The 18418-nt window shown below is 37.9% G+C and overlaps 1 protein-coding gene and 1 long non-coding RNA gene across 2 annotated transcripts in view; both read left to right on the top strand.

Moving 5' to 3' along the window:
• Nucleotides 1–9667: 9667 nt before the first annotated feature.
• On the top strand, nucleotides 9668–10950 carry LOC120440321. The gene is made up of 4 exons (XR_005613165.1): nucleotides 9668–9917; nucleotides 10230–10378; nucleotides 10561–10645; nucleotides 10737–10950. It is a non-coding gene; the product is annotated as an uncharacterized LOC120440321 (long non-coding RNA).
• Nucleotides 10951–15148: 4198 nt separating this feature from the next.
• The window catches only part of LOC116322244 (inter-alpha-trypsin inhibitor heavy chain H3-like), a 37795-nt gene continuing 34525 nt past the window's right edge, over nucleotides 15149–18418 (top strand). The window contains exon 1 of the mRNA XM_031742276.2: nucleotides 15149–15262. Coding sequence (XP_031598136.2) covers nucleotides 15191–15262 — 72 coding nt within the window. The 5' untranslated portion in view covers nucleotides 15149–15190. The remainder of the gene's footprint in view (nucleotides 15263–18418) is intronic.

An 18418-nucleotide genomic window follows, 5' to 3' on the forward strand; every position in this document is an offset into this window, starting at 1 on the left:
GATATTTTAAATCAGATATTGAACCAATACATGATGTTTTGCTGAATTATGTTTTTCTGAAGGAGTGTACATGTTGTGTCCTGTAATGATCGTACCATATTGCACCACTAGAGGGTGTTGTTGTGAAATAAGAGTAAAATGGAGTTGGTAAAGTTTTAGAGTTAGCATATAGTTAGATGGCTAACTGATAACTTTGTGTTGTGTCTCCCTGTTACCTCTACGATGTAAAGTCTGTGCTGAATTCAGTAAAGAGCACTGTTCCTTTATGAGGACTGGTTTATTACCGGCCGCTACTACAGTACAAAACAATTTCAGTCTAAATTAGCCACAGGCTATAGCTTACACAAATTCAGTGTTGGGGAGTAACGGAATACATGTACCGGCGTTACGTATTTAAAATACAAAATATGAATAACTGTATTCCATCACAGTTACAGTTTAAAAAGGTGGTATTCAGAATACAGTGACTTTGTTGAAATAAAGGGATTACACGGCGGTCTTTTCCTGTTTCATGTATTAGTCTGTTCCCTCTCTATTTTTGGCAATTCCACGCCGTTGGAAACCCAAACAAAACAAGCATTAAGAGGCTTTAATGCCTGCGTCTCAATCCATGTCACCCCTACTTGCGGCACGCATAACGACGTGACAGTTTTTTTTTTATTATTATTGTTCAAAAAATTATTTACAGTTTTTCTGAATTGCTAAAACACGTTTCCTAAAATCTCATCTCTTTGTCTGAAAACACTAAACACAAGCTACACACACAAAACCTTCGACTTGTCTTGCAAAACCAAACATTTGACCCAAAAATATTTTAACTTTTCTTAAATCAAGCACTAATGTCAAAAACCACACAAAACCAGCCAATGGGCAAACACAACTTAGCAACAATTACACACTACAGAAATAAATACAAAACACTGTGAGATAGCAGGAAAATAATATGTATTTATTCATTCATTTATACTTGTACTCACCTTTTAACAAAAAAAGAACTGCAGCAAAAACTATATATATCTATATATATCTATATATATATATATAGATATATATATATATACATACAGTGGCTTGCAAAAGCTACAGCCTGGCTTGAACTTTTCCACATTTTGTTACATTAAAGCCACAAACATGAATCAGTTTTATTGGAATTCCACGTGAAAGACCAATACAAAGTGGTGTACACGTGAGAAGTGGAATGAATATCATACATGATTCTAAACATTTTTTACAAATAAATAACTGAAAAGTGGGGTGTGCGTAATTATTCAGCCCCCTGAGTCAATACTTTGTAGAACCACCTTTTACTGCAATTACAGCTGCCAGTCTTTTAGGGTATGCCTCTACCAGCTTTGCACATCTAGTGACTGAAATTCTTGCCCATTCTTCTTTGCAAAACAGCTCCAGCTCAGTCAGATTAGATGGACAGCGTTTGTGAACAGCAAAAGTGTCTCCTGGTGTTGTGAGTACATGTGTGTTCTTCCATCCTCATGTGGCCGTCTTTCAATTCTAAATAAAATACCATTTAGTTATAAGTATACTTGTATACATAGTAGAGATGGCACGATACCACTTTTTTATGTCCGATACCGATACCGATATCATAAATTTGGATATCTGCCGATACCGATATTAATCCGATATAGTGTTTTTTAATCAATAAAACTGTTTTTAATATCTTGCTGCATTTTGTATAAGTTCATACTCAAGTTTAAATAAACAACAACACTAAAGCTATTCTGTTATACCTGTATGTAAAAAATACACTGCACCCAAAATATTTCATAGTTCAGCAACACTGATCAATCTAATAAACTTAAACCTACTCCATCCTCCCTATTCTGGTATTTTAAAGAGTACTTAGCAGAAATATTAAGCAACCTAACTAATAGGGTTGCAAACTCCCCAAAAAAAAAAATAGGGAACCACCCCCACCCTCCACCTCATGATGCTTAATCAACGTAATCAACTTTAATTTGATGCAGTGTGAAAAAAATGCACAGAATTAAATTATTTTTCAAGAATAATTAAATAGATTCAACATCTTTCTTCAACAGAATTGCAGACTGCACAGACGGTACCTTCCCAAAGGAAAAAGTACTATAGCTTACTAGGGTATATTAGACTTAACAGTTACTATATACAGTAATGGACTTCTATACATTTTACATCAGATTAAAACTTTGGGTGTAAGATTCAGATAATTATTTATTAAAAGCTAGACATTTTAAATGAGAATAAGAAAGAAAAGTATGTCTTTGTGCCCCTTTTCCCTGTTCATGCCCTATCGGCCCCCCTGGCTACACTTTGCTAGATCCGCCCCTGCACAGTTACCAGCCGTCAGCTACGTAGAAAAGGATCCTGGTGTAGAAAGTAATATTAAATAAATTCTAACAACAGCTTGTGAAGCTTAAACGTGCTGCTGTTGTTCAGCCGCTGGTTTCCTCTTTCTGGTGCAAAGTGGGCCAAAAACAAACAAGAGAGACGGACTTGCGACAGAAAAGCCGATCAGCTGATCGTTAAGCAGTTTCACGATTGAAGTAGCGGCAGGAGAGAGAGAGAGAGAGAGAGAGGCAGTCGCTCCATATATCGGTTGTTAAGCTTAACGTGGGAACGCTTTACAAACATTCAGAGATGAACTTACACACTTGCTTTACCTCTCTGGGGTAACTTCCTCGGAGATGAAATGCTGGATTGCTAGCGAGGCTACAAATAAACACAGCAGCTCTATGACGTGAGCGCACTGCTCCAACATGCTACGGTTATGAGCCGAGTTACGCCGTGTGGCAAGTTTTGTGAGGTGCTTTTTTGATATTTAATGGATCGGATTACATTTTTTATTTCTCACCGATATCCGATCCAGCAATTTACGTCAGTATCGGACCGATACCGATACCTAATATCGGATCGGTCCATCTCTAATACATAGCACATGTTTAAATCATATGTCATATATCATACAGAACTAAATTAGTTTGTTGTGTACAGAGAATCTTTGAATCTTTGGGGTGGCTGTAGCTCAGGTGGCAGAGCAGGTCAGCCACTAATCAGAAGGTCGGTGGTTTGATCCCAGGCTGTGTCCTGGCTCCAAATATCCTTGGGCAAGATACTAACCCCGTGTTTGCCTACTGGTGGTGGTCATAGGGCCCGGTGGCGCCAGTGTCCGGCAGCCTCGCCTCTGTCAGTGTGCCCCAGGGCAGCTGTGGCTACAATGTAGCTTGCCATCACGTGTGTGTGAATGACTGAATGTAGTGTAAAGCGCTTTGGGGTCCTAACTTACTTAGACTTAGATCCTCCCGCACCGATCGGCGCATCGGGCAACAAGAGAGCGCCATTGAACTCGGTCCATCGCGGCAGTTGTTCCTTCATCCCATGACAGTTCCGCTGAACGTAAATCTTCAAAGAAAGTCCTCCTCCATGTTATTTTGGGTCTTCCTCGCCGCCTCTTTCCATTCTTCGGGTTCCACAGAACCGCGACATGGGCAGGTCACGGGTCCGGTAGCTGAAGGATGTGACCGGCAAATCTGACCGGGGTCCTTAGGGACTAAGTAAAGCGCTATATAAATGGAGACCATTTACCATTTGACTCAATGGTTAGGCCACATGAATACATCTTTGTGGATAAAGCTGTATTCAATCTAGCAAAAAGCAGAAGAAGAGCTTGCAATGTGTTTTCAATTTTGAGTGGTAGTGTGTTAATGATGAGAACAGTGTTAGTTGTGTTTAACTTCTGTAGCGTGTGTGCATCGTTCTGGGTACAAGTGCACCACACTGCTAAATGTGTTTTGTGTTAGAGAATGTGTTTAGAGTTTTGGTAAATGGGAGATTGAGATTTGCAAATGGTGTCCTAACCAGATGAATAATGTTTAAGATTTTGGCAGCTGTGGGATTGATTTGATGAAAGAGTTTTCATAGTTGACAGTTTAGTTTTTACAATGGGATTTAGTGTTTTAGCAATTCAGAAAAACTGTAACATGAAGGCAATAGGCAGAGTGTTACTGGCATAGCCCTAAAGAATGTAGCCTCATGGGCAGTGTAGCCCAGTTGTAAATAAGCTATTAAGACTCGACTATACACTGTGTTCGTGTTTTTCTCAGAAACAATAAGTTCCGTTGGAGCAGCCTTCCAACGCCTCTCTCTGTCTCTTGCTAGCAAAGTTGACCCAAACAACAAAGTAAAGCTAGTTTTCGGCTACGAGCCCGACACAGAACCCGACGTATTAGCCAGAGGTCCCTTTACGCCTTTACGGTTCGGAGCCGTGGACCTGTTTTATAAATGTGTGGAATGGTTTTGTATACGAGATCACTGCAAAAAGTGCAGGCTTACCTAATGTTCACCCTACCTACCTACTGTTACTCATTTTATATTAAGATTTAAAAATCTAGTTGGTATTGCTATGGCGAGTAACCTTCAGTAAAAGTAATAAATCACACAGCAATAGTACATTCATGTAGTTGTAAAAAGCTTGATAATATATTAAGTAATTTAAAGTATTCAGAATACGTTACTCTCATTGAGTAACGTAATGGAATATGTTACAAAATACATTTTGGGGCACGTATTCTGTAATCTGTAGTGGAATACATTTTAAAAGTAACCTTCCCTACACTGCATAAGTTTATACACTTTTGAATGCAGTTGTCCAAATCCACAAAGAGCGCACTTTAATTCTTGCTTTTTAGTCAGTTTACTCAAAAATCAGGTTTGCTCTTTAGCAATAACTTCCTGTGAAATGTAATTTAGTGAAATGACTATTGTTTCTGCTTTAGTTCTGTAGGAAGGACTCTGGAGGAATTTAAGACCTCTGTAACTGTGGCTGCTCACAAAAAGGTCACTTTTGAACTCAAATATGAGGAACTGATGAAACGCACACATGGCAAGTACGAGCTGCAAATTCATGCTCGACCCATGCAGCCTTTTTAGAGACTTCAAGGTGACTTCCATCTTGGTATCTGTTCAGTGATTGTTTAGGAAAACAATGCTGAGAAAAGACCACACATGATGAGATCTTCTGTTTTATTTTATTATACTTAATCCCAGGTGGATGTGTACATTCACGAGGAAGCCGGCATCAGTTTCATCGATGTGAAAGGAGGCCTGAGCACCAAAGCCCTCGCTAATGCCATCACCAAAACACATGTTAATAAACAGGTACAGTTGTAACACAAATGTCAGTTTTGTAAACATGTAAGCTTGTTTGTGTAGTCACAACAGTTTGCAATAAAAGGAAGCCTAGAAAATAAATCTATGCATACAGCAAAGAGATGTGGCAAAGGAAAAGGCTCTTAGTGGGTTGTATGTGAGGCTGGACACTAAGAAAGGAGAAAAGGACTTCGAGATTGAGAGAGCAACCTGGAGAGAATGTGCAGCAGGTTAGCATAATAGGTAATGGTAATGTATTAACAAATGAAGAGAGTTTGTTGAAAAAATGGAAGGAATAATTTGAGGAACTGAAGAAAATGAGACAGAGAGGAGGACAGATGGAGGAATGACAGTGAATCATGAAGTGCAGAGGATTATTAAGGAGGAAGTGAGGTCAGCTACGAAGAGGATAAAGAGTAAAAAGTCAGTTGATTCACAAGACTCATGTATGATAGATTGCCAAGTAGAACTATGGACTCCATGACAAACAGTGGTGATGTGTGTCGCTGAAGTGACAGATTTGTAGGGACAATAGAGAACAGGTGGAAGAGAGCCTGGAAAGGTGGAGGTATGCTCAAGAGAGAAGAGGAATGAACACAACAGAATACATGTGAGTGAATGAGAGATAGAGGAAGATAGTGATTACAACTGCTAATTTTGTTAATGCAGTACCAACTGAATGCCCAGTGACCACATCTGTTAAATACTGATTTCAACTGTCCCTGTGTATCTCTGGTATTATGTGACATAATGTAATCGAATCCTACAGTATTTGCATTTTTGTTTTGGGTCGTGTTAGTCTTGAACTATTAAAGTCTTCCTGCACTATATCTGTCAGAATGTTGAGCAATTCCCCACTTTTACTCATAATAATGAATTCTGATTTTCTTTTAATATTTTATGCATTATACACATTATGAGACTTTAAAAAATCACTGCATTTTCTCTTTATTTCTAATCTACAGTGTCCAAACATTTTGGTAACAGTGACTTGTATATGCACCTTTCAGATTTATCAAGTCAAAGCAATGAGAAGCAGAGGACAGTGTTTTGACAGAAATTAAAATCACTGACCTCTCACTAGATCAAGAGTCTAAAGAATGTAATTCTTTCTGTTTCCAGCCGTGGGTGTATTTCTATCCAACAGTGGATCAACAGACAATGTGTGACAACTGTGGAGAGCAGGGTATGAATGGAGATCTGGTTATTGTTTATGATGTCAACAGGGACAATGAATTGGGAGACATCAAGGTAAACCCTGGTCAATTAGCAATTTACACACAACTTAAACTGCATGGGCCAGAAAAGGTTTTGCAAATCAGTACCATATTTGTCTGGCTATTAAATAAAAATTTGACTAAAGCAATTTTTTTCCTGCTCTTTAGAAATCTGCTGGGTACAGATGATAGAAGAGCACTGAGATTTTTAGCACTTGTAGATGGCAGGCAAGGCTGATGATGACAGCATGGAGTTTGGACAGCATGTGTGATGTAAAGAATACATATGCAGCACAACACTTAAGAATGCAGGGAGATTAATGAGTACAGATCAGTTATTCAATATTTTTCTTTTTAGCTTTTTGTTTTATCAATTGTGGGATTCCATTGTTTTTAAGCTGAACTGACTGTGTCTTATCAGTCTTTTCAGGGGTGACAAATGTGGAGAAAATACAGTCAAATGTAAGGCAAGCTGTTGCAGGCAAATTTCCACTGTACTGTCTTGGTTTTGGTTTTGACGTTGATTTTAAGTTCCTTGAGAAAATGTCGCTGCAAAATAACGGTGTGGCATGGCGGATTCATGTAGACTTGTAGACATGTAGATAAAGTACTACATGAATGTGGCCAGTAAGACCAGAAAAATCACTGTAAATGTCAGTTCATTTTTTATACATCACAGAAATGCTAAACATTTTTGCAGAATTTTAGTATTAATCTAATTTGGGTTTTTTTTATTTTTTATTACTAAGACTAATTTCAAATTGCAAAGTAAATTAATCACTGTTTGTTTTATCTTTTTTTCAGATAGAGGATTTTACTTTTATGAGTATTTGGGATTTATACGCTTTTCAGTCTTTTGTGATTTAAAAAATAACCTTATGAGCAAACTCTCATACCTGTGTAATCTACTCACTACTAATGTAGTGACAGTAGGGAAAGGAGGACAAGAACCCAGAGCAGGTGGAGGTATGCTCTGGAGAAAAGTCAGTAAACAACAGAATACATTTGTATAAATGAGAGGTAAAGAGGTGTAACAGTGAAGCTGCCAGGAACAGATGTAGTGAAGGTGGATAAGTTTAAATTACATTACTGAAAAATTGCTACTCAGTTTACTTTGGTTTTCGAACCAGTTTAACATTCATGGCTTTTTTTTACCAGTCAAGAAAATTCTGAGCCAATTTGGTCACATCTGTGAGATGATAAGTTAAAAACTATTTCTTAGAGATTGGTACACATTTGTGCTAATAATTTATGAATTTTTAATTTTTTTTCATAATATGAAATTCGTATTTCGTAAAATTCATAATTTTCTTATTAATTGTTTTTCTACCGCACACGTTTTTATAATACTATTTGGGGTAGTATTATGTATGTATGTATTATGTATTATAGGTAAATCATTAATATCAGGTTTATGAAATTGAATCTGTGGATGTGTCTCTGCTTCTGTTTTTTGCTGTAAAAAAGTCATTTGAGTATCATATGCTATATTTTAGAGTTGTTTTTTTTAAAGATTTTCTAAATGTAAAATGGTAATTTTTAAAGAAACTAATATATTTAATTCTAACATTCAGCCAAGCCACCTCAATCCCACAAAAAGCAACCTACTGTAAGAGGTAAATGTCTTTTTCTGTAGTGTATTGTAGTTCACAGCTGTCTTTTTCTATGTCTGTATATGTAACACCAACCAGTGTTCAACTAATAAGGAACTGGATGAGCCTCTAATTCAGTCACTAATAATTGAATTATCTACATTTACATCGTAGGTGGGGTAACAGTTAAAACATATAAAACCTGAGGCTGAGTGGTGAAAACTGGATTAACATATCTATGTAGTGTTTTGCTGTAATGCATCAGAAAATGTTGATGTTTATTACACAAATATATTCCAAAGGCATACAATAAACTTTAACTTTTTTTGGCTTTGCAATATAAGTGTATGTAACTAGCATTGTGTAAATCTGTTTACAGAAATTCTCCTTGATGTATTCTTAGAACACTTCATGGCGATCCTCTGCAAGCAACTGATGGTACTGTATTAAATACATATAGTTAGAGTTAAATATATATAGAATTATTTTTAATGAAAATTTTCTGAAATTTTTAAACTTCCGCATTAGGCTTTACCTACTTTAACAGAAATCTGAACCTGCGATAACATGGGACGGGCCAGGAGAAGAACAGCTAGGAAAAAACAAACCAATTTTTAGGAATGAAATACTCCATAAGTCAGGCTCTATATTGTATATGTAATAACAGATCCCTCAATCAAAAACCTTCAAGATTGAACATGTTACTGAAACTGAAAATGAGTGTGCAAGTGCTTGATTTTTGGTTCACAAGAGAAAAGTCAAATGTATATTTCCATTCTAACTCTGTATCTGTGTATCTCTAGCTCCTCTTCTCCACAGGTTTTTGTTAAAAGCTGAGAATCAGACTGTTCCGCTGTGCATCAAAGCACAGCGGAACAGTCAGTGGTGCTCTCAGCCTTAAACTTATTCATCATCCCAGCAGAGGTCAGTAGTCTTCAGTTTTACTAAGTTAATGAACTCTCTTTTTTTTTTTTGTATTTCCTGTGAAATAAAATTTCATTATTGGGTCTATCTCATCTCCATTTTTATAATAACCTTCCAACTTGTGGTGTGGTTTTGAGTTGCACTTCTCTTTTGTGCTAGAGCTGTTTGTGAATGGTGAGCTTGATTCAGTTGCAAACAGAGGTTTCAAGAGAATTTTCATACACTTCAAAACTAACCAGCTGTCACGATCCTGGGTCTTATGACCCAGTGTTTTGAGTTTTAGTTGATTTTGATGTTTATAGTATGTTTAAGCTCATTAGGTCTCCAATGTTCATTTGCTTATTAGTTCCCCCTTGTGTTTCCAACCCCTGTTAAGTCTCCCTTGCCCTTCATGTGTTTCATGTCTGTTAGGTTGTCAAGTTCATGTAGTCATGTCTGCGTTTCATTATGCTTCCTATTTTATTTTCTAAGAGGTTCTGTGTTTTTACTCTTTCCCTGTGGCGTTGTTATGTCCATGTTGTGTCTACTGTGCCTTTCTGTCCCATGTTTCAGGTCCCTATGTTCTGTCTTCTCAGTTGCTGTTAAGTTTGCATGTCTAGAGTTCAGTCAGTGTGTTTCCTGTTTTAATTTGAAGGTCCATGTCTCATGTCAGTGTTTCTAGTTTTGCTTCCCTTGTCTCGTCCAGCCTGATTACTCCCAGCTGTGCTCTCCTTCTGTGTCTTGTTCCCTCGTTATCCCTCTGTGTATTTAAGCCCTGTGTTTCTCTTTGTCAGTGTCGTAGTCCCCCTCATGGCTGTGTTTCCATGTGTGTTAGTTATCCATGTCCCAGTTTAGTTTTGTTATATTTTTTGTGCCATCCTGCAATAAAGCAGCTTTTTGAGTTTAATTCCTACGTGGTGAGTTTTACGTTTGGGTCCTTCTCCTGCCTGCACACAGCCGAAACATGACACCAGCATGTTGAGATTGACACCAAAGGGGTCACTGTACGAGATGGACAGACAGAAAGACATCTCACTGGAAAGGATCTCGTCACTGCTGGAAGGTGATTTTACAGGCTTATACTCTCAGCATTGTGTACAGATGTGTGGCCATATTCACATGTGGTTAAATGAGACGTGCATGATATTTAATGGCTTGAATTACTTTCAGCAACTCAACTCAAGAATCACAGTATCAGAATATTGGAATTTGATTTACATATTTACTACTGTGTGTTATACTTACCTTTCTAATACAGGGTAACATCAACAGGGCTAAAATCTGCCAAAACATATTTCAAACCTTTAAAGACTTGACATATATATGTATATAGATAGATAGGTAGAAAATTTGACTTTTTGATATATTGTTTCAGTGTCACAGTGAGTATACGCAACAATAAAATAGACATTGCAGCAGGAGACATGCGCCTGGTTGTTTTAGTTCATGAGAAGAACAGCATTAAATTTCTTTGGCCAGTTTTAAGACAGCATCCCTCGGCCAACAACACTGATGGACTTTTAGGTGAGTGAAAAGTTTAAAGAAAAAAAAAAAAAAAGTTGTATACATTACTTGTGAAATGTGTGCTGCATTTGTTTGCATCACACTATTATTATGAAAGTTTGCACCCAAAGGTGGTGCTTTCTCTAAAAAGACCTTCCTGTGTGGGTATTTCATGTCAGTTTGTTCTCACATTCTTTTTCCAGTTAAAAGTCAGTGGTTTATGAGGAGGTACAACAAGTTCCACCTACAAAACTAAAGATTTAAAAACCAGGAGATCAATGTTACTAAGTACATATCGTTTTTTGTTGTTGTTTATGATATTTACCAATATTTTACTATGTAAACATAAATGAAATTTTTCCCTCCCTTTCTTTTGTAGTGGCAATGCCAGTGACTATAGCATTGCCTCTCCTCTCATGATGAACTGCTGGCTCACATCTGCTGACTCTGCCTTGCAGAGACCACTGGCCGATTTCGTTGTTCCACAACTTTAACTGGAAACTGTGAGAAAATATTTCATTTGAGAAGAGACTACGGAAAATACTTGCAACACCTGTTTCCAGCATGAACAAATAAACATATCTTGGATTGTTTAATAACTCACAAATTTTATTTTACTGAAAAAACTGTATAAAGTCAGAATAATACATCCAACTGTGTGAATTTCATTAAAAATAAAGATGAACAAAAATGACCCAAAATACACACAGTTGACCGTTATAATAATAGTACACCTTGTACCTAAATACAATCTACAAGTTAAAATCTTGTCAGTTTAAACTGATTTGTCTAAATGAAAACCATTTGGAGTCTCTGTTAAGCACCACATCATTAGCAAAGAAAATACTTAGAAATGTAAAATTACTAGAATTCTCCTTTAGAAAGGTTCCATATTTGTATATTGTCATTGTTTTACTATTTTCTCTTATGCAGTAGTTTTCTTTGTGCTTTGTAACATCTGTGTTTAAATCTATTCCTTATAATGACAACTAGACATGTGATTGCTTTTGCTTTCTGAATCATCTGTTTTCTCAGCACCTTCCTGACCTCATCAGTCTTAAAAATAGATTAATTTTTGTTTGACATATACTTTATAACAGCCACATACTAGTTTCACAATTAGTGCTAAGATCTGCGACTTTAATTTCTCAAAACATTGTTCCATGTTACAAATTGGTGGAAACTGTTAGATTTTACATAAATTGGTGCTGTGGGGAGTGTTTTATGTAAGTGGGTGTTTGTTATGTTTGGTGGTGATAGAGGAGAGAAATGAAAGATTTTCCTTTTGAAAAAATGTGTACATAGTAATACTGTAGTTTTGAGTTCAAACAGCAGTTTCCACTGCCTTGCACTAGTAGGAAAATAATCTTGAGAACTGTTACTGACTTTGATGGCCACACTGGCAAATAAGGTGAGGCAACCTTACGACACCACTTCAAAGACTACAAAGGACCAAGGATAAAGGAGGATTAGATCTGCCAAACTTTCAACACTACTTCTTGGCCAACAGGCTACAATTCATCTCAGGATGGTTAAAACATACCTTCTTAGATGAGCTTTGGCTAGATGTAGAACAGGCACTATGCAATAATATAGAGATTTCAGACCTACCATTTATCAGCTTAAACATCAAACAACACAAATGCTTCAAAAGCATCAACAATAGCTCCTCTCTGACAGCATGGTGGGAGTTTCTAAAAATGATGGAGTCTTCATTAATCCCATGCAAACGCATACCTATTTGAAACAACTCTGACATATAACAGAACAATAATATGATTAACTTCCCAGATTGGAGTTGTAAAGGAATTAAATACTTGGAGCATATATTAGAAGAAACAGACTTTATTCCGTTTGGCAGACTAGTTATACACTATAGAATTAATAAGATAAGGTTTTTAGAATATCAACAAATTAAATCCATAGTAAAACAGATATTCAAACCCAGTCAAGTTGAATTACAAACATGACCATGTGTGGTACAATTTCTTACTCTTAAAACTCCCAAATTACTGTCCAAAATATACAGAATAGATGAAATAGATGAATCGATATCCCTTCCTATGGCAAAATGGGAAGGGGATTTATCAGTCTGCTTAGACCAAAACTCCTGGTCTCAGGTATGCTTAAAAACCTTTAAATTGATGAGAAATCACAGTCTACAATTAATACAATACAAAATACTACGTAGAGTGCACCATACTGGTCAAGATGGGTTTTATGTCTTCTAGTAACTGCTCACAATGTCAAGACAATACACCTGACAATTACATCCACTCTCTTGGTCCACCAGTTTAGAGGTTTTTTGTGCTGGATACGAGAAGACTTAATGTAACATTTCAGCCTCCCCTCTAGTGTGCTTGTTGGGCAGCTTGGATAACATCACTACAGAGATGAATATAGCTGACATGGTTCTCACTGCCCTATGCATTGCCAAGAAAGCCGCATAGGGCGGCTCAATCATCTAGTGGTGGTTGGGGGTTGTGGTTTTGTACCGCCTTCGTTATTGTGGTTGATGCGGGGGTAGGTACGGGCTTGGGATGTCTGGGGATTCCCTAGGGACGGGTTTCTCTTGGGGTTCAACTCGGCTGTGGCTGTGGTCAGACCTGGATGGGGCACTGGTGGCCAGGGACGTGTAGAGATGTTTGAAGGGGTAGGTGCTCAAAGTTAAAAAAAAAAAAAAAGGGGGGGGGGCACATAGAACCAGGGCGAATAAAAACAACACACATTCTTTAAGAATCTAATAAGGAATGGCATCACACTATATCACTGTCATCAGGTGGGGCCAATGCAAAGCAAACATAGCCTATGTTTTAGCTGATGGGGTACAATGTTGCTGTTGAGGGGTTGCTGCTGCTCCTGCTGCTGATCTGAGGCTGTAGACATTAAAAAGTCCATGGGAGAGATGGTGGCTGTTTAAACAAGTGTTATGAGATAATAATAAAATGCAAAGACTGGCGACAGCGTTTGGAATCATAAAGCAACAGATTTAAAAAACAAAAAACAAAACTGAGCTCTGCCTGTGACTCAGTCTTTGCCTCTCTTACTCCTTCCATCTCTCATCTATCAGTCTCCACTTGCTGTCCATCTGAGAAAAAGGCACAATTTGCTATTGCATTAATCTATTATTTAAATATCTACACTTAACGACTCTTGCAGCTAATAAAGTAATGATAGAAAAACGTTATTGCACCAAAACGTGTTTATTATTGTTTTTATACTTGAATACCTCGGCAATGCAACAACCAGAACATGTGTTATTGTTATCTGTGCTCTTTTTAATCCAGATGGTGAGAGATCCACTGCCTTTAGCAGCCTCATGCAGCTCCTTTCACTCTTTCCTACTCATCTCCTTACAGGGCATGTCTGGACAATGTTATATCATGAGTATTATTATTTTTTTAATCTATACGCATAAAACACACACATGCACATACAGTGATATTTTTTACTTTTCCAGAATACTGTAAATACTATGGCCACAAGTTTTCATGGTGCTGATCCAGAATCCTTCCCTTATTATTTATTCTTAGTGCTATAACAATAAAGTAATGAGAATTTTTTTAAAAAGTAATAAATATAAAATAATATATTTATGAGGATTCAATTTGCTTGACTATCCACTTTGTGCAGGCAGAAAGCTTTTTAAATGTTTAAACTGTAGAGATACAATAATTTTGCTGCTGTAAAATCAGCATTTTGTCATATTTGAAAGATAAAACTAATATAATCTATTTCTTAATGTATTTTCTTTAAAACACAGTGTGTGGGGTTTCTTTTAGATAATAATCTATAATTATGTGGCTATGCATATTAGATCATTTTTAGATTAGATCATATAAGTCCTTCCAGAAAGGCAACTTACTTTAAAACAAAATATGTTCCCTAAAATGCTGGACAGAGCTACAAACCCATGACACTATTACCCAGTTATCCAGCAGCTAATGACCACTACTACATGTGCAGTTAATAAAAGTACAGGCAATGTTTGCTGCGCTGTTACAAACCCAGCATGCTAATTTGTTTCAATTCATCAGTTGCCACAAGACAGATTACCAACGTATACATAATAACCTAGTACTCCTGTGTGCTATAGACTACAGTGTACGCTGTACACCCTACTTACTCAACCGCTTTATATTGTAAGGTAGACCCTACAATAACACATACAGAGAAAAACCCAACAATCATATGACCCCCTATAAGCAACCACTTTGGCGAGAGTGAGAAGGAAAAAGTCCCTTTTAAGAGATGGAGGGTTGATGCTTGATTGTAGAAGGCTCTTATTTCACAATCATAAAGAGTTTCAGTGTATTGCAAATGAGCACAGCAGCTGAACAACAAGCTGAACAAAAATGAGGAACACAAACATCCTTCATTTGAACTTTGTCATATAGTTCAGGAAAATATAAAGAAAACAATTGGTTTTATAACTGTGTTCTATAAATATTTTCTGTCAATGATTCTTGGAATACCGTTTAAACCATGTATTAAAATCACTGCCTCCACAGAGAGGACCCTCTGTGGCAGGTTGGCGAGCTGTTTGAACAATCGCCTCGTGTTTCTCTCACTTTAAATCTGTAAAAACAGTTTTGCCTGCCACACTGTATCAATTATGTATCAATGAAAAAACTGTAGTAATAGTCCTGGTAAAGTATACAGGTTTGACTCTCAACATTAGCAGTAAAGCTTTGTTTTGTGTCAGTGGAAGAGGAAAGTTGATATTTGCCCTTGAAAAAACCCCCCCAAAACTATGTACACAGTAATGCTGTCCTTGTTTCGAGCTCATAAGACAGTTCCAGCTGTGGTGTTTGCACTCTTGTGGGAGGCATCATGGAGAGAACTGTGGGGCAAATCACTCTCTTTGGGCTGTTGCTGGCTTTGGCCTCTACACTGCCAAACAAGGTAAGGTTATAATACATAAAAGGGACACAGCACCACTTCAAGAGAACAGAATCTTTCTGTCTTTATCTTACTACTGCCACTGATGTTTCAGTTTAACAGATTTCTCAAAGATATCAGAGATGACTTTCATTTTGTCTGTGTGTGTTTCTTAACATCTTTTTGTTAGTTGAACACTGAACTCTGCAGGTCGAAGATTGTTAATGTTTTTAATGTTAATGATAATGTTTTTCATATGCGCTTCAACTTTCACACTTCAAATTAGAAATGAAACTAACTTACAGATTGGGAATAAAGTTAAGGATTGTTAGTGTTGGTTAGAGCTAGGTTAAGGCGAAATTGGCTATGTCCCATTAAGTTAATTATTCTTGTCCATTTGTTGTTTAACTTGCAACACTGTAATGTTAGTTGGACTTTGGAAACTTCTGTTTACACGGTCAGAGTCTGGGAGATCAACCCCTTTCTCATGTGAAAAAGTGTCATGCCCTGAGTGCGAGGAGTGTGAGGAACAAAGGCAAACATAGAGAGGCTGACTAAGGTGAATGGAACAAAAGGAAAACAATGGGGTCCAAAAACAGTTTTCATCTTTGCCCAGCCATGGGCCAAGACAGGGGGGTCGTGGCAATTCCAGGGAGTTGCCCAGGCCAGGGGGCTAAACTAAAAGTGAGCTGTTTATTTGGGTGACTGCACAAATACAAATGTGAAGCATAAATTGAAAAAGGAAACTGAAAAATATGTATTTTTAAACTGTACCTGAAACACTCAGGAATAAGTGACACAAGCACTAGGAAAGACTGGGGGAGATACAGAGACAATATATCACAGAAGGGCAATAACAGGAAGTGGAGCAGGCCATTGAATAATACACAGGTGGACTAAATCCCAGAAGACGAGATAAAGGAAGCAAAACTACAGGGAGTGCAGAATTATTAGGCAAATGAGTATTTTGTCCACATCACCCTCTTCATGCATGTTGTCTTACTCCAAGCTGTATAGGCTCGAAAGCCTACTACCAATTAAGCATATTAGTTGATGTGCATCTCTGTAATGAGAAGGGGTGTGGTCTAATGACATCAACACCCTATATCAGGTGTGCATAATTATTAGGCAACTTCCTTTCCTTTGGCAAAATGGGTCAAAAGAAGGACTTGACAGGCTCAGAAAAGTCAAAAATAGTGAGATATCTTGCAGAGGGATGCAGCAGTCTTAAAATTGCAAAGCTTCTGAAGCGTGATCATCGAACAATCAAGCGTTTCATTCAAAATAGTCAACAGGGTCGCAAGAAGCGTGTGGAAAACCAAGGCGCAAAATAACTGCCCATGAACTGAGAAAAGTCAAGCGTGCAGCTGCCAAGATGCCACTTGCCACCAGTTTGGCCATATTTCAGAGCTGCAACATCACTGGAGTGCCCAAAAGCACAAGGTGTGCAATACTCAGAGACATGGCCAAGGTAAGAAAAGGCTGAAAGACGACCACCACTGAACAAGACACACAAGCTGAAACGTCAAGACTGGGCCAAGAAATATCTCAAGACTGATTTTTCTAAGGTTTTATGGACTGATGAAATGAGAGTGAGTCTTGATGGGCCAGATGGATGGGCCCGTGGCTGGATTGGTAAAGGGCAGAGAGCTCCAGTCCGACTCAGACGCCAGCAAGGTGGAGGTGGAGTACTGGTTTGGGCTGGTATCATCAAAGATGAGCTTGTGGGGCCTTTTCGGGTTGAGGATGGAGTCAAGCTCAACTCCCAGTCCTACTGCCAGTTTCTGGAAGACACCTTCTTCAAGCAGTGGTACAGGAAGAAGTCTGCATCCTTCAAGAAAAACATGATTTTCATGCAGGACAATGCTCCATCACACGGGTCCAAGTACTCCACAGCGTGGCTGGCAAGAAAGGGTATAAAAGAAGAAAAACTAATGACATGGCCTCCTTGTTCACCTGATCTGAACCCCATTGAGAACCTGTGGTCCATCATCAAATGTGAGATTTACAAGGAGGGAAAACAGTACACCTCTCTGAACAGTGTCTGGGAGGCTGTGGTTGCTGCTGCACGCAATGTTGATGGTGAACAGATCAAAACACTGACAGAATCCATGGATGGCGGGCTTTTGAGTGTCCTTGCAAAGAAAGGTGGCTATATTGGTCGCTGATTTGTTTTTGTTTTGTTTTTGAATGTCAGAAATGTATATTTGTGAATGTTGAGATGTTATATTGGTTTCACTGGTAAAAATAAATAATTGAAATGGGTATATATTTGTTTTTTGTTAAGTTGCCTAATAATTATGCACAGTAATAGTCACCTGCACACACAGATATCCCCTAAAATAGCTAAAACTAAAACAAACTAAAAACTACTTCCAAAAACATTCAGCTTTGATATTAATGAGTTTTTTGGGTTCATTGAGAACATGGTTGTTGTTCAATAATGAAATTATTCCTCAAAAATACAACTTGCCTAATAATTCTGCACTCCCTGTAAATGCAAAGCACAAGGGACACTGACACTCAAAATACAACATCAAGTGTGATGACAAATGGGGTTGACAAAAAACACAAGAATGAACTTAGTACAAAGGACATGACAGAGGAGGAAGGGAACAAAGAGAGAGGAATAAATCTAAGGCAACTGGGAACAAGAAACAGAACAAAATACATTAAAGAAGAATGCAAAAAGTAAATGTAAACATTAAACATACCAGGAATTATACAACTAATTCAAAAAAAGAAAACCTCAAAGTCCAAAAAACTCAAAACACCTGGCAAACCAGTGAACCAGTGAAATCAGTCATTACATCAGGGGTCCGTTCTTCGTACCTCGCTTACTACATCCAAGATCAAATGACACATCCAAGATCAAATCATCGCGCCAACTTTGAGCTCGCTAATCCGGTTCTCCGAACACACCTGTTGTTGACGATTAGTATAGCTGGATGAAGTAATGCGAGATCACTGGGTGGCTTAAAAGGGGCTACGCATCGATAGTAGAAACATTGATCGGCAAACCTTTGATTGGTCGGCGAAGATGTCGAAGGAGCGCGCTCAGTATTTTACGGCAGCAGAGCAAGAACTCTTGATTGAGGGATATCAGGAGTTTCAGAGTTTAATTAAAACGCAAGGGAACACTGCAAAGGCTGCAAAAGCAAGGAGAGAGGGCTGGCAGAA

This window comes from Oreochromis aureus, linkage group 5, assembly GCF_013358895.1.
Source record: "Oreochromis aureus strain Israel breed Guangdong linkage group 5, ZZ_aureus, whole genome shotgun sequence".
NCBI classification, from domain to species: Eukaryota; Metazoa; Chordata; class Actinopteri; order Cichliformes; family Cichlidae; genus Oreochromis; species Oreochromis aureus.